The sequence below is a fragment of the Brachyhypopomus gauderio genome, chromosome 13, assembly GCF_052324685.1.
Source record: "Brachyhypopomus gauderio isolate BG-103 chromosome 13, BGAUD_0.2, whole genome shotgun sequence".
NCBI lineage: Eukaryota > Metazoa > Chordata > Actinopteri > Gymnotiformes > Hypopomidae > Brachyhypopomus > Brachyhypopomus gauderio.
The window spans coordinates 21,412,915-21,428,786 of record NC_135223.1 but is presented as its reverse complement, the minus strand read 5'-3'; the positions used below and the strand labels follow the sequence as shown (position 1 = coordinate 21,428,786).

Below are 15,872 nucleotides of genomic sequence, written 5' to 3'. Positions count from 1 at the left end.
AGCTGCTCCACTACATGCGTCACTCTTTTGTGAAGCACATGGAGACCTATACAAGGAGCAAATGCAACTCAGAGGAGAACTTTTACTTTCCATTTGGTCTAATCACCTACACAAGGTTTCAGATCCTATTACAAGTGAATGAAGAGTTAGGGGAGACAAATCGACTAAGTGCAAAGCCTTCTGCTTTGCGGCTTACCTTTGACCCACATATACCTTCATTCATTGGCTGTGTCCAACAGGTTGAAAGACTGAGGAGATTACAGCAGACATTCATGTATTTCTTGCTATAGGTGGCTTTAAAGCTGCTTGCAGCAGTAGCAAATACATAAATACTGCATATGTTCACTTTAAAAAGACATATCTGTATGGGAATTCATTATACAACTACTATACTTTCGTGTAAGCATTTCCGTCCTGACAGTGGTTAAACAAACACGAACAAATAATTGTTGTATTTCATGGTGTTGTATAAAGTTAACTAGTGTTGGGCCAGTACCTCGCCATAAATGTTTTCCTTCCACTTCCTCTTTTCTTCCTATTCCTCTCTGGTTGCATTTCATTTGATTTTGACACTGTTTTTTAAATAATATCACCAAAGAAAGAAGGTAAGATTGTTTGTGGATTTTTGCTGCCATGCCAATGATATATGAAATATCATCAGTATGGCTGCAAATGTCATGTGTTATGTCTGTTCTACAAACTAAAGGAGATGAGGCTCACGAGACCTTGGAAAACCAGCAAATGAACAGATGGTGCACACAGGCAAAAGACAACCCTTTATAGATGTGATTTATACTACAAAAGGAAGGGGAAACAACAACTCTCCAGTAATGGGATTTCAGTAAGATCATATGCAACTATGATTCAGAGAATATATGACACATGGCCAAGCTGGAGTAACAAAGACAGCCAAAGCTCTCCTTGTTAAAGCACAATGATGTGGAAACTCTACTTGTTAAGATTAGAGATGCCACTGACTTTCCTTAAGATGTGCAGAACTTTTAGAAAGCCTACGTTTATTTTCAGAAGGTTTAGAATGGTTGTAATACATAAACATCATATTAAACAGACATTTGTTTTACATTGTAACATGGCTTTCAAATGGAAACATAAAAGGTTCCTTTATTCTGAGAGAAAAAAAATGAAGTATGTAAACAAATATGCATAACACATGCTCTGAACGAATGAATTGCTCTAGGTCTTCTGGGATATCTGACAGCTGACTTAGACTCACAACACACCTCCTTTAACACCGTTTGGTTCTTAGAGGATGGGGATAAATTGTGCTCTTCATGTCACTCCACTGCACAGGAAGACTAGACCAGTCCAAAATGTTAGCAACAGGATCAGTGTATGAGGAACTGTAAACAGAGCTCTTAAAGATTAGGTTATTTTGCTTACTTAAAGGTACAGCATACCAATAATTACCCCTCCCCCCATCAATAAGGTGTAGTCATATATAATTTATAGCCAAGAGTCCTGAAGAAGATCATTTGTATGATTTGTGATGAGTATAAGCTTGAACATGAAGCATGTTTAGTGCCGCCCTATACAGATACGGATGTGGTCATTTCACATCAATAGAACATTAGACTTTCTTGCAACCAATTAAAGTTTAGACTATAGCCAATTAAAGTTTATAGCCAATTAAAGTTTAGACTATAGCCAATCTAAAGCTTTACATTCACAAAGAATTGCAGGAAATCTGTCAGCACCTGTGCAAACACGTTGAACTGATATTTTCCTCCACCAAGTGAGAAACGAATGAAAACGGGTAATAATGAGATGCACGCGGTAGGGACCCGACAGGCCTTGTGCTTACGGTTTATTCCAGTTTCCCCAACAGTGGATGCCAGAACCTATTTGCTGAAAAACAAATCAAGTGCATCATGGTCCAAGCCAGGGCTAATTAGCAGCACTCGGCTTGAGCAAAAACATATTAGATCAGTTTTTTGCTCTACAATGTCTGTCAAAGCCTCAGTGTATAGGAGCAGGTTATTCTTTAGCCATGTAGCACAGGGGTACACCAGGCCAACACTACTCTGGATCAAACTGGATCACTTCATGTTTGTTAGAAGGACGCATGTGCCACCTAGTGTTGAAGACCGTAATCTTCCCACTCTCACATTTAGACGGTGGCAAAGGGATGTACTCACAAAGCCTCTCAGAGTAACAATGTTGAGTAACAAAGATTGCTCCTTATTTTCTGGTGAACATGGTCATAGTATCTGGAGTTTCACATTCAAAATGTGGATTTATATTAAACAATTTACACAACAATTCTAGACCTATTAGAAATCCTGGCCCACTCTCCTTGGTCCATGATACTTTGATTAAATTTCCTTTAAGATTTCATAACTACTTGCAAACATTTAGTCATACAGACGAAGAGAACACTTAGCAGTAGAGAAAAAATGTGTCATGTTTGCTTATGCAGTTTTCATGTATACCTAGAAAATGTGAACAACAGTCTTTTATCAACATAAAAAACACACTTATTAGTTTGAGTCTTTTACTTAAGGTTGGCAGTGCTGAATTCATTTTGCGCTGGTATAGCTTAGTAGATCAATATACAAAAACACCTCGGTGTATGGGCTTATGCTTTAAAAATGAATACATGGAAACCCAAACGTGACATTGATAGCCCTGGCTATAATAAATCACCTCATTACAGCACCTACTTATGAGGGACAAAAGGAAACACCTTTATATAGGGATACAGGGTGTTTATCATACACACTGGTCAAACCAAAAGTTACAGAAATATGACCGCATTAGCTTCTCTGGTACTCTTATGCTACTCCTTATAACAAAACAAAATGACCTAAAATCACCACAGAACTAAATGGAAATTCCTGTTGCCATCTCAGCAAAATTGTGCAAGTACCTTCTCAAAATATTAATATTACCAAACATCCAAACTGCACCCCGTGTATATAATAAGCACAAAACACGCATTAGAAATCATATGACAAATCAAGACGGTTTACTTCAGTGAAAGACAAAGGAAGCACTGAATTTCCAGCATGCTTTCACTTTGCTAGCTCACTGTTAAGTTCCTCTAGTAAAATTCCCCAACAGAGTTTACAAAACAAACAAACTGCTGGCAAAAGTCAGTTCAAGCCATTACTGATATCCAGAGTGTGTGCATTATTCCTTCCCCCCCCACCAAGTCATCAGCTCATCATCTCCTGGGATTATTACTTTCCTAAATTTACCAGTCCAACACTGGGATTACCATTTCTTGCTCAATTACTTCAAAAAAGGCCCAACATTAACAACCATACAAAATAAATATAGAAGATTGTTCATCAGTGTTCTAGACAGCAATTCTAAAACTTGGGTGAGAATGTTTAATAAGTACAAATACACAACGGTGAACTGAGTAAATCCCCAGTAAAAAGCCACTGAAAATTTGTAAAGCCAGTGTAATTTATTTTGCAGGATGCAGATTTATAATAGTTCAAGGATGCAGTTTCATTATACTTGTGTACTGTGGCCATTCCTAACTATAGAAATCTGGCCCTTGTTTTTTTTGTGGTGGATTACTTAAAAACAACCATGTCCCCCAAAGCTTCTCATCCATACCCCTTCTCCTCGCTAGAATAACACACACTCCTCAGGCTTAGAAGTCCACGCCCTAACACCCATGAGACTTGGGAGGATCCATATTTGTATTACTGCTGAGATTTAAAAGTTCGAAATATAGGACATCACAGTTTTAAGTAATCCTAATAAACAGGCATTAACACCATCATGTACCATACTTTAACACACTGTGTTATACTCAGATTAAAAACAGATTAAATTACTTATTCATGTTTGTGTTTCACTCTTTCTCTCTGTGGTTGTGTGATGGGGGCCTGTTTATGCTTAGATATGCCAAATGAGATTTTCTTCATACAAGTCAGGTTTTTGAAAAAGAATTATTGCTATGACTGCAAGCTTATGGGCATAAGCTTAAATATGGCTCAAGCTTGGTCCAAAACCAAACATCACTTGTGATCACTGCAGACAAAAGAAGAAACAAATCATGGAATGTGTTATGTGCTTCTCATTATCCAGTTTGAGAAAGACCACAAAAGAGTACGAAGATTAATCCTAAAACCACAACTACAGGCGTTAAAAACATTGGTCCAATTGACGTTCTCCACAACTCCAAGGTGGTATGTCTCCTGAGACAATCCTGAGTTTTTTTTAAGTTACTTTCTCTGCTACTTTTAGAAGTATACGGATATTGTGAGAAACACGTGTCCTGTCAGGTACTGTGCCAAGGCTGTCAGCGGCGGGACAAAGCTCACGTCAGGAGGGTCACTATAGATGAGAGGGCGTTGGCTAAGTGAGTACGGTGGTCTGGGCAGACAGCAGATGGGAGGTTTAAGGGCATGAAGAGTGGCCCTTTGAGTTATTCTCTCCCTGACAGCAGGCCTTGTCCACGGGTTGGTCCATCTGTTGTCCCGAGTGGCTGGTAGAAGAACTCCTGTTGGACGGTGACAGCACGCTCGAGACTTTACTGAGGGGGAATTCCTGGGTCACCAGGGCAGTCTTGGGTGTGGATGGGGTACAGCTGCTGTGGACCAGTGACGAGTGAGCAACTGTCTCCAGAAGCTTCTTAGGGCCCTGTGTGCACTGCACACCATGAGGGAAGGAAAGAGAAGCAAAAGTGAAAGAAGACAAATGAAAATAAGTAGTGAAGACTGCAACGATGCATGGCTGAAATTCACAAGGGTGAACTAAAATGGGAACAAAAACAACCACAAAAATAACACATGGAACGGCTGAGCCAAAACATTTCATCAATAGAATATGGTTAGGTTCACTTCTGAATATACTATAACAAAGCAAGCCCTCCAAAGAACTTGAGAGTGTTTTAGAGAAGAGGCAGAACTTTGAATGGTAAATGGCTTCCCCGGCATCACTAGGGGTGAAAAGATGACCCACATTACATTTAGGAAAGAATTTCAAGTAAATGAATAGCACACAAAAGCAAGTTCAAAAGTGCCTGCAGACAGAACCTTTTGGAATGACTCAAAGTGAGCATAGAGGAAACTTGGAAAGGTTACGAAACTGGTCAACGCTGTAAGAGTATCAAAACAAGTAATATAATGTGTGAGACTATATAAACAAAAAAGAAAATAAAGAACATGTATGTAATTTTTGCATGACCCTACATCAAAATCCAATTAGATCTAAACCATGTAGATTAACATTGGTAGTATATTTTAGTAACATTTCATTACTTTCCTGAAAAAGTACTACTTTAGATGTATACATAGATACACACATTACAAATTTAGAAACAGATTCAGAATGTTAGCTGAAATCACACAGTTAAGAAAAGAGAATACACAGAAAATGAAATAAAGTCTGAGCTGATGGAAATGGTAGTTATGCCATGAGTAGAGAAGATGGTGATGAGAGTGCATGCAAACCATCCAACAACACACTCTTACCCTTCAAAATAATGAGACCTGCCACAGCGTTCAGGCAGTGCAGGAGAAAGCAAAGTCCTGACAGTTGTCCTCCTGTTAAAATCAGCCCATTACATCATACTGCAAACTGCACTGTTCAAATCTCTAGATTGTTGGATCATGTGACTCCAAAAAAAAAAACCAAGCACAAAAACAAATAGAGTCAGAGGGCTCAGAATCAGAAAACTTCTGGTTCAAACCACCCCCACAGTGAAACTGCCACTTTTGGGCCACTGAGCTGTGTCTTTTAACACTCCGTTGCTCAATTTAGGCATGATTCTCTTTAGATAAATGCATCAACTAAAGAACATTAAGGTCACCCACTAACGGCTATGTCAAAGTTCTGAGAATAATGATCAATCTCACAGCACACAATAAAATATGATATAGAGGGCTCATTACTTTTTTACAGCCTTCAACATTATTGCCAAGGCCAACTATATGGCCACAACAACATCTATAAAAGCTTTCACAAAAAAAAAAACCACTCATGGTGTTTTAGTGTTCACGTATAACCTTTGAGATGCATGTGTGAAAATCCTAATTTCTTAAGTTGTTTCAGAAATGTTGTTTTAGTGGATTTGGAGAACAAATCTAACAGTATTACCTACAAATTATTTTTAAAATGCCAAGGGAACCTATACCAAATAGATCATTAATATTCAAATAATGATCCCAAATAAACGATTTGACTTTGAGAAGCCGGACACATCGTGTTTGGGAGATCTAGGCTGCAAGACAGACAGGGGCAGAGACAGAAGACACTCTTACCATGTTGTTGTCGTTTTTAGCCATGAAAGGATGGAGCTCAGGCTCAGAGGTGACCTTTCGAGGAATCACATCCGGAGGTAAAAAACCTCTTCTGTCAATTAAACTGAAAGAAAACCAAAAGTATTTGCAACAATATTCTATTTGTGTGGTTTTTCTACCACATAATCCATCAGAATTAAACTTTTAACAGATGGTTAAATCTAGCCCTAAAGTGAAATGGCAGATGTTATTCAACACTGAAAATCTCTTTTGGTGAAAGGTCAGTAACAAAGTGCATCCAAGAACCTGGCCGTGATATCTGACCTGGGGGGCATGGGTCCACACAGCACAGCACAACAGTTACGGAAAATGCTGTTGTAGCTATAAGGGTTCCCTGATTCTTCTCCTCTTTTAGCTGACCGAGAACCTTTAATCTGAAAGGGATTATTAACAGAAAGATTGTATCTGCATTCTAATCACAAATACCAATTTTAAATGACAGGTCTGACATTATGTGCTTCATAATTCTGTTACACTTCTAGTCTACATAAATCACAATTCCTACTTGAATGCATTAAAAATCTTTTCACAAATACAGCACTTGATTATATGGTAATGCTTACATCTTCATTAGTCGTGAGATTGGAGGCAACCAAGTACGTATGAAAGCCAGAAAGGCCCAGAGTAGACCAGATGGAGAAGAAACAAACAACAAGCTCCACAACATTAATGGAGGGGTTAAGGCTGAAATATGGTTACAGGTGAATGATTCTCCTAATTTCAAACACTTTGAATGAATCTGCACAGCAACAAAATGACTAAACGTTTCTGAAACACCCGAGCCTGTGAAGACTATCTTTGACCTCGAGCCAATAACTCTAGGGGTCCTCTGCTAAGCCATGCAGACCAACAGAATATTTTGCTGCTGACAAGTTTAGCCATTTAAACGCACATATCGTTGAGGAGACTTCACAAAACCTCGAGAGTACACTGCCTGACAGCCTGTCTTGAGCAGAAGCAGCCTACAGGCCAGAAGAACGACTGAGCAATCAGAGATGAATGTTAGAAGCAGTGGTTGGCTGCAGTTCTGTAAAGAAACAGCAAGGCTTCTTCCGTGTGGTCACTGGATGAATGTGTGTGGTAGTGGTGGATGGTCAATGCCTGACCATGAGGTGGTAGGCATGGACAGAAAGGATATCTGGCTGGGCTCTCCTGTAAGGCCTGTATGAAACCTTTACCACCCTGTGATCCTGTAGGTGGGTAGTAGAAATTATTATTCAGAAAGCAGTGAAGTGACCTTCAAGTTTATAGTGCAAAACTGCAGATTTATGATCAGGGTAGATATAGAGCTGGTGCAGTATATAGGACACATTTAAAATGAGTTGGGTAATCTTACAACAGCCATTGCTTAGGTGTGTAATATAGAGCAGCAGTTTCAATGTACACTACACTGTCATTTGAACGTTTTCTTAGTTCCTTGAGGCCAAGGTCAGTAACATTTTCAATATAGCTGTTTAACATTAAAACATTAAAAAATGCTCCAACCCTAGTGCACGTGTGTGTGTTACAGTTAGTGACATGGTATTTGAAGATGACTTACGTAAAGTGAGGTGTGTGATCACACAGCCCAAAATGAAGGAAGTGAGAAAGGACAATGAGACTATGAAGGTGTAGAAAAAGCGATAGTTGCGCTTCCCAACACAATTCCCCACCCATGGGCAGTGGTGGTCAAAACGCTCTGTTTTAGAGAACAAACATGCACAATTCATTGCATTACAATTTTTCTATGCTACAAATACAATTAATAGTTTTGATTGATTTATTAAACAATAAGAAAGACCTGACCATGGGCAGAAAATTATAATACTGTACATGTCTGGGTCATCACTTTTAATTCTAGGGTTAAAATTAAGAGCTTCTATTTTTTGCTATCTTGTTGTTATTTAGCCTGACTGTTGGTTTACTCATGTTTGTGTGTCCTCTTTTATGAACGCTGCATAATTACAAAAAATATTTTAATAGTCCTCTGAGTAGAGGTGTGGTAGCAGGCAAAAAAATGTAAAGGTATGGTCTTACCTACACAGTTGTCACACAGACTACAGTGTGAAGTACGGGGTGGACGAAACATCTTGCAGGTAAAACAATATTTGAGCTTGACTACCTGCCCATTTATAATGATTTCCTTCGTCCGAGGTGGGGGGCGGTATGAAACTGACCCAGAGTTATCTAAGAGGAACAAATACACTGTGCTTATACAGAAATGCAAAGAATATATAGAGAAAATATATACCGATCTGTTTAAAATTACATGTAAACAACATATTTTTAAAGGAAAAGGAAAATTAATTATTTTTATTTTTTTATTTTTTTTTATTTAACCTTTATTTAACCAGAAAAACCTCATTGAGATTAAAAATCTCTTTTTCAAGAGTGTCCTGGCCAAGACAGGCAGCAGTACATTCACAATTTACAATAAAAACAATCATACATAAAGACAATAACAAGTTTTCAATACATCAGAACATAGAATCAAGACAATAAGTCAAATCAATTAATCAGTCAAAACATTTGCAACTAGAAGCATCCACCTCCAAGTTGCTCAACATCCTCTTAAAAGAGCCCAAAGAAACCAGATCTTTAAGTTTCAAGTCTTTTTGTAGCTCATTCCAAGTAAATGGAGCTGCAAACCTAAATGCCTTTTTTCCCAGTTCAGTTCTAACTTTAGGAACAGACAATAAAAAAAGATTCTGGGAGCGTAGATTGTAAGAATCAATACTCCTTTGACTGATATAGGTCAGAAGGTAGGATGGGAGTAGACCTAAAATAGACTTATAAACTAAAATAGACCAATGATATTTTCTACGAGCATACAACGAAGACCATCCAACACGCGCATACAGCATACAATGATGTGTAAGAGATTTAAAATTGGTGATGAACCTCAGAGCTCCGTGATAGACAGTATCCAGAGACTGTAAGCTTTGAGAAGAGGCGTGCATATACAAAACATCACCGTAATCTAATACAGATATAAATGTAGCAGAAACCAGTCTCTTTCTAGATTCAAAAGAGAGACATGATTTTATTCGAAAGAAAAAACCTAACTTCAGTTTTAATTTTTTAACAAGTTGCTGAATCTGAGCAGTAAAAGAAAGAGAACTATCAAGTAAAATGCCTAGATATTTATACGTAGGAACAAGTTCTATCTGAGTTCCTTGAGCAGTAATAATTGAAGGCAGGTTTGAAAGTTTAGATTTTGAATTTGAAAACATCATAACTTTTGTTTTATCAGCATTTAAAACCAGCTTTAAATCATAATAATTTTGTTGTATAATGTTAAAATCAACTTGTAACTGACTGAGAGCTTGGATAGGTGTGGATGCAGAAGTATACATAACTGTGTCATCAGCATAAAAATGAAATTTTGCATTACAAATATTGTAGTTAATGTTATTAATATAAAGTATGAACAAAAGCGGCCCCAGGACTGACCCTTGTGGAACACCCTTTTGTACAGTGAGTAAGCTGGAAGTACAGCCATCTACTTGTACACACTGTGTTCTGCCTATTAGGTAATTTTTAAACCAGCCAACTGCATGATCTGACAATCCTGCTTTAGATAATCTGTGTGCAAGGATGGAATGGTCTACAGTATCAAAAGCCTTAGACAAGTCAATAAAAAGGGCCGCACAATGTTGTTTGTTATCAATAGTATCTATAAAATCATTAAAAACATTAAGTGCTGCTGTAATTGTGCTGTGTTTTTTCCTAAAACCAGATTGAAAATCAGACAAAATACTATTCTCATTTAAAAAATCCTTTAGCTGATCACTAATAAGAGACTCAAGAACTTTAGCCAGAACAGACAACTTGGAAATAGGTCTATAATTATTTAAGATCGTGGGGTCACCTCCTTTAAACAAAGGAGTAACCTGGGCAGATTTCCAAATAGGTGGTATGGTATTAGAGACTAAGGACAAGTTAAATATATGAGTCAAAGGTGGGGCAATAAAATCAGCTGCTAATTTAAAAAAAAAAATTATAACAGTTCAAACTTCTCAAAGGTCTTACCAATTTGCCGTTCAATGTCGGCGACCTCTTCGGGTAAAGCCCTTGGTAAGATCCCTGGATCTGTAAAACTGGTCTGAAGAAGGGTGATAACCACAAATAAAAACAGCACTCCAGCAATCAGTGGGATGCAGACAGTAAGGTGAGCAACCAGAAAGGGGCAACTGTTGGGGGGAAAAAAAGATGTTCAATTGTCAGTACTATCACTGTTCAACAAAGTAGCTTAAAAGACAACAATCTCCACAAAGTCACTAGACTGATGTCTTTGGTGATATAACCGTCTCGACAAATACATGACATTATATGTTGGATTTTTTTAAATATTCCTCAAGTTAATCAAATCTAGCATTGTTCAGACAACTTTTTTATGCATTAAACATTGAAATACCACAATCAACACGAACATGCTTAACATGAGCGAGGAGTGGATTACTCACTCAAAAATAAAGAATAAAACACTGGTGGACACTATTAACCCGAGAGTCAGGGGCAGCACACCGCACTGCCGGGCCACCACGATTCGCCCGTCACAGTAAAAGCGGTTCCTCCCGGGAAAAACCTCCCATTTCCTCCGTGGACGTGGACATTTGTGGCGGACACACCGGGTGTCTGCTGGTGTGGAGGCCGGCGTGCCCAGCGCCAGGGGGTCGATTTGTTGATATTCACAGTTTTTCATTGTACTTCAGCACCCGCGATGTTTTATCTGAGCTGCTACATGCACCCCAAACTACTTAAATTAAAGGTCGTTTTCTTAAATTGTGGTGGTTTTCATGACGGAAACCCATCTGGAGGACGTCCCTGGACTCTTTTAGATGAATATATAGCTACAGTTATCTAGTTATTGTTCACTAAAGACGTTCACACACAATTTAGTCAGCGAGCTACAGACGTGCTAACGTGTCACATCACACACGCTAGTAAAATAAACGGCACGGCCCACAGTAAAACAACACGACGTCCACCGCGGTGTTTAATTACCTACAACTACCCGGACGACCATAACCCATTTATCCCGACCATTTAGCGGTCTGGTCAGCTATCTGAGCCCATCACCCGTTAGTCCATAGCAGCTGGAGTTTATCTGACCGCCGCCTCCATTTGGGCTCCGGCGTCCGTGTCTCTCCTACCGCCCCGGCTGCGTTACGAGGCGCCGTGGGCCTCTCTCAACCATCCCTCGCCTAACTCAACGACAAAAAAGTCAAGTTTTAAAGTCTCGTACGAGAGTTGATCTGAGTTAGTTTTTTTTTGGTCATACGCCACTCGTTCGCCTATGAAATATAGATGTGGTTCACTGTCGGAGGGAGTTAGCGAGCTGGACGAGGAGGTTCGTGTCGCCTTGCATCACTTCCTCGGTGTATTTTTGGAGGCGTCTTGACAGGTTGGCGACACAAATAACAAACGTTTGCTCTAAATCCGAGTGCATGTTTTAGACAGATACTGCAGAAAATTGTTTAAACCTGTGTTCTAAGCCTGTGTGAGAAATTGTATGTTGTCACAAAGTGACAAAATCTTGATTTTCAAATGTGTAAGGACTTGGGAGTGCCTACAAGATGGGATGTTGCTTTCTAATTCTTGCAGGTTTTCTTATAAAATTTCAGGTTTCAGTTTTTTTCCACGTTATAGTCAAGGCCTGATAGCATTTTTTACCTATTTATGTTCGTATGAGGATATGTTTCAACACATTTAATCTCAACAAAGATTACAAAGCACTTCTGTAAATCGGTCTGGTAAACGTACACACAAATGTTAACTATACGCATAGCTTCTTAGTTACGCTAGATGGCGCCAAAACAACGTTATAATCGACAGTGTAGCTCGGAGGTATTCTCTTAACCCATGTGATACAATTCAGATTAAATAAACTGGACTTTATCTTTAAGATGACAGGCTTCCTAACCAGCCTTATGTTTAGTAGCCCTACAGCAAAATGTAGACTCTGAGACAAGAGGGTTTTAATTTTGAGTTTGAATTGGCTAATGCAATTTTTGTTAAGTCTTTAGTGAACATTTAATTAAAAAAAATAATGCCTAGTTAGATAATTCGGTAGGACTAGATTATTCCAAAGAGCAGCTAAAATTACTCCAAATTTTTTATTTAGGAGCACAAAATCAAACATTTATACCAACATGATGCAACTATATTTTTTTTATTTGATAAAACAATTTTGTTTTTACATCAGTTTTCCTCAATCAAATTAATATTAATACAGAGACTGGTTTAGCATGCCTAAACCTGTGCTATCCAATGCTAAATATATTTTCAACAAACATTTTAATTTAAACATTAAAAACATATGTTCAAGTATCCAAAGAAATAGTCCCACCGTTTTGACAGATTTGTATTTTGCAATTCTTAAAAAAAATACCTTTATTTGTATGCAAATCCACTTATAAATAAACATCATGTGCAGCCAAAGACCAATAAAAATCACCAAGTTTGAGACGAGACACTGTAGCCATGGGAGTGTTTTGTGGGTGAATAGAGTTGAAATAATAATTTACATTAAGTCCAAGGCAAAAAGTTGCAATGCAGAGCTAACCCCAACAACCAATATGAAACAAAGTATCCCAGAATGCATTGTGTGCGAAAGGAGCATGTCTTCCAGTGCATAAGAAGCTGAGTGACAGGATTGTTAATGTGCAGGAAGAAACAAATACAGCCTTGTTTAAGGTTGTCCTGTGGCTGGCCTGTGGCAAAGGTTTTGTCTTTTTGTAATGAGGGTTCACTGCATAGAAGAAAGTGGCCACTGATCCAGTAGATCACAGGTGAAGAGGAGGCTAGAAACCGGGTAAGCACCTGGTGGAAACATCGACACAGTTTAGCATGACCCGTTATAAGCAAGCACGGACTATATTCATCCACAATTTATAGCGCTATGCTATGAATTGTTCAAATAGTTATTTAACTGTAATGTCTTTAGCAGTATATGTTAAATGGAGAGTATATATTTTCCATCACAAAGATCTTTAATATCATTCTGCAAATATTAATGTTACAAATTCAGTTGACAGTGCAATAACCGTAAGATACCTAATTTTTATGTAATGTAATCTAAACTATCACATGCAGTTTGAGGAAAAACTTACCTGGACGTGCATACAAAATATGCCAAATATAAGCAAGGCACAGCAATGCACAATGTACACAAACACTTTGGGGCTGTAGAAGTCTGCTGGTGGTTTTCCCTCTGTTCCTTTCTTTCTCCTCTCCCACAGACCAAGATGCAAACAAACTAGTGGATTAGCCTTTACGTACGTGTATGATGCCACCACACCCAGTGTAGCAATAGGTAGTGCCAAGAGAAAGTTGGGTATCTGTTTCAACTTGAAATAGCGGAGAAACCCCACGTCCCAGTAGACGTCTTGGATGTAGGAGTACAAAACTGGGATGGGCCTCAGGCACCAGCTTAAGGTTGGCGCCGCTGCGTCTGGGACTCGGTACCCTTTCTCGGCAGCAAGGTTGAGCAGCTCATTAGGAACCTGCACCTGATTCACGGATGGTTTGCAGAATTTGTAGTACCCATAAAGCTGGAAAAGTCCAAATGGCAGCACAACAACGGTGATGCAGAGGGCCGATGTGAGGAAATACCTCAACGCGGCCAGAATGTAATGACTGCATCTGCTGTGCCACGCAGACCCTGTGGGGAGGACGCGGGCCTGGGTAAGACTCCTCTGCAGGGGAAGGTACAGTAGGAAACCAACGTTCACAAGTCCATTGGCACGTGCACCAGTAGCTAAACCTAGAAAAAGACATGCTGCAAATGTGAAGCCCTTCTCCAAAAACCACAGACCGCCAAAAGTGAGGGTCGCAAACAGGGTTTCTGAATAGCCTGCTAACATAAAAACATTGGCTGGTGTGAGGCAGTACATAAGGCTTGAGAGGAGGGCAAGACTCCGGTCCTGTAGAACTACACAACTCAGTCCATACAGCAACACTGCACTTAGCACAAACAGTGCGGTATTAGCTATGGCCACTGCGAGTAGTAAACGTCCATGGAGCGTGAGAAAGGGACTCAGGGGCCACAGCAAGGTAGACGCTGTTGAACACAGGACCAGAGGAAACAGGGGGAAAAAAGCAAAATTGTGCTCGTACACATAACCATACTCTGCGATGAAGAGAAAATGTTCTGCATCCCAGCGACCCAAGCCACCAAATAGCACATCAGTGGTATAATCCAAGAAGAGTGGCTTCTCCGTCCGGGGAGGATTAAATGCGTCTGCTTCATGGTCAGGAATAATTGCATTTAGCACAGCCTAAATGGGAAACAAAGAAACAAACATACATGGTTTCTAACTTGCTTATTTCAACATACTGCACCTCATAACTGCGGTACTTAGTCTGAACACAAGGTGGCGCACAAAAACAGGAACATGAATGAAGACAATATCGTCTGGCGAATCAGGCTACTTACAGCTAAGAGATGTTGGGGTGCTAATTATTTTTACCTTCTAAATGTATTTATAATAGTAGGCCTATATTATTACTGCTATTACTATGCTATTCGAAGTGCTTGACCAGATTCATCTACATCCCAAAATGAAAACAGAGGATGTACATTGGTCTGTTCAGAATAGCTTGCCAGTATACTAGCAAATTAACCATAGCGATACAAAAAGTGGTCGCAACACTCATACCTGTAAAACAAGCGATAACACTCGTGTAAAAATAGCAAATCGTACAAGTATCTGTATGTCCAGCTTCGTACGTCCTGATGTCAGCATCACTGACGCAGGTATCAACCAACTGCTCCAGGGACCTTAACTAGCCAACTTAGCATGCTACTTTTAGGATTTATACGTTTAGGTTAAACAAGCCCCACTTAAACATTAGAGATGTATAAAACACCACATGACCATGAAACCTTACGTTAATTCAAACAGTAAAACAACCACTTGAAATCAAGTCCGCTTCGAGTGTTCTGCTTCCGGCGCATCTACTACGAAAATGTCAAAATAAAAGTCTAAAATATACACGTCGATTTGAAAAGCCTTTCGTTTACTATATTTTAAGTAAATAGGTTGTTTAAATACTACAAATGTATTTATTTTTAGGACCAAAATATGAGATGTTGGTGACTGGCTTTTTCAGTGGTATTCAGACCGACTGACTAAGCCAAAGGCAACGAGCTCCAAAACGAACATGGACTGAAAATGGCTGCTTTCACAGAATCTCCAAGGAGCATAGCAAAACATCTTGCAAGGTTTACATTAACTGTGAAGTATTTACAATAGAGTACCAACATGGCACTTTTATTTAAAATGTTTAATTTACTTTGTATGCCCTACTGGGAAACTGTGTAATAGGGCTACAATTCTTATTTGACTCAATATAAATGACAGAGTTAAAGCTGGCATCTACACTTAAATATTTTACATTTTAAGCACAGAACCAAAACAAAAGAGATCCAATTTGTCCATTTACTTACAGATTGCGCTGCATGCAATGACTTGGACTTGATCATTGCTGACCAAAACTGGTTTGCTGGATATAGGTTAAAAAGGATTACATACAAAAGCTAGTACTAGTATACACATTTTCACTATTAACCTTTTGCTTTTCTTCCATAATAAATTGATTGTTACT

General features: G+C 39.0%; 2 protein-coding genes across 3 annotated transcripts; both read right to left on the bottom strand.

The window, feature by feature from the left end:
- Positions 1–1,808: 1,808 nt before the first annotated feature.
- On the bottom strand, positions 1,809–11,663 carry zdhhc18a (zDHHC palmitoyltransferase 18a). The gene is given in 10 exon segments (XM_076971698.1): positions 1,809–4,415; positions 4,417–4,629; positions 6,243–6,345; positions 6,546–6,655; positions 6,845–6,947; positions 7,420–7,471; positions 7,822–7,959; positions 8,298–8,447; positions 10,293–10,453; positions 10,727–11,663. Coding segments are annotated over 10 exon segments (1,464 nt in total). The 5' UTR covers positions 10,966–11,663; the 3' UTR covers positions 1,809–4,220.
- A 764-nt stretch (positions 11,664–12,427) lies between these two features.
- On the bottom strand, positions 12,428–15,336 carry pigv (phosphatidylinositol glycan anchor biosynthesis, class V). 2 transcript variants are annotated; one of them, XM_076971697.1, is made up of 3 exons: positions 14,969–15,336; positions 13,376–14,542; positions 12,428–13,085 (listed from the first exon to the last, which is right to left on the bottom strand). In XM_076971697.1, exons 1-3 carry the CDS (start codon positions 15,008–15,010, stop codon positions 12,792–12,794), a joined length of 1,503 nt encoding a protein of 500 aa, XP_076827812.1. In that variant the 5' UTR covers positions 15,011–15,336; the 3' UTR covers positions 12,428–12,791. The 2 variants fall into 2 exon arrangements, with proteins under 2 accessions (XP_076827812.1, XP_076827811.1); XM_076971696.1 differs by having other exon boundaries at positions 14,924–15,330.
- Positions 15,337–15,872: the final 536 nt, after the last annotated feature.

Excerpts from the sequence above, each read along its gene's own strand:
- pigv (XM_076971696.1), bottom strand. The coding sequence starts at position 15,010 with ATGCTGACATCAGGACGTACGAAGCTGGACATACAGATACTTGTACGA. Across the intron at positions 14,543-14,923 it reads TGTTATCGCTTGTTTTACAG|GCTGTGCTAAATGCAATTAT; the intron begins GTATGAGTGTTG and ends TTTCCCATTTAG. Across the intron at positions 13,086-13,375 it reads TATTTTGTATGCACGTCCAG|GTGCTTACCCGGTTTCTAGC; the intron begins GTAAGTTTTTCC and ends TGTTTCCACCAG.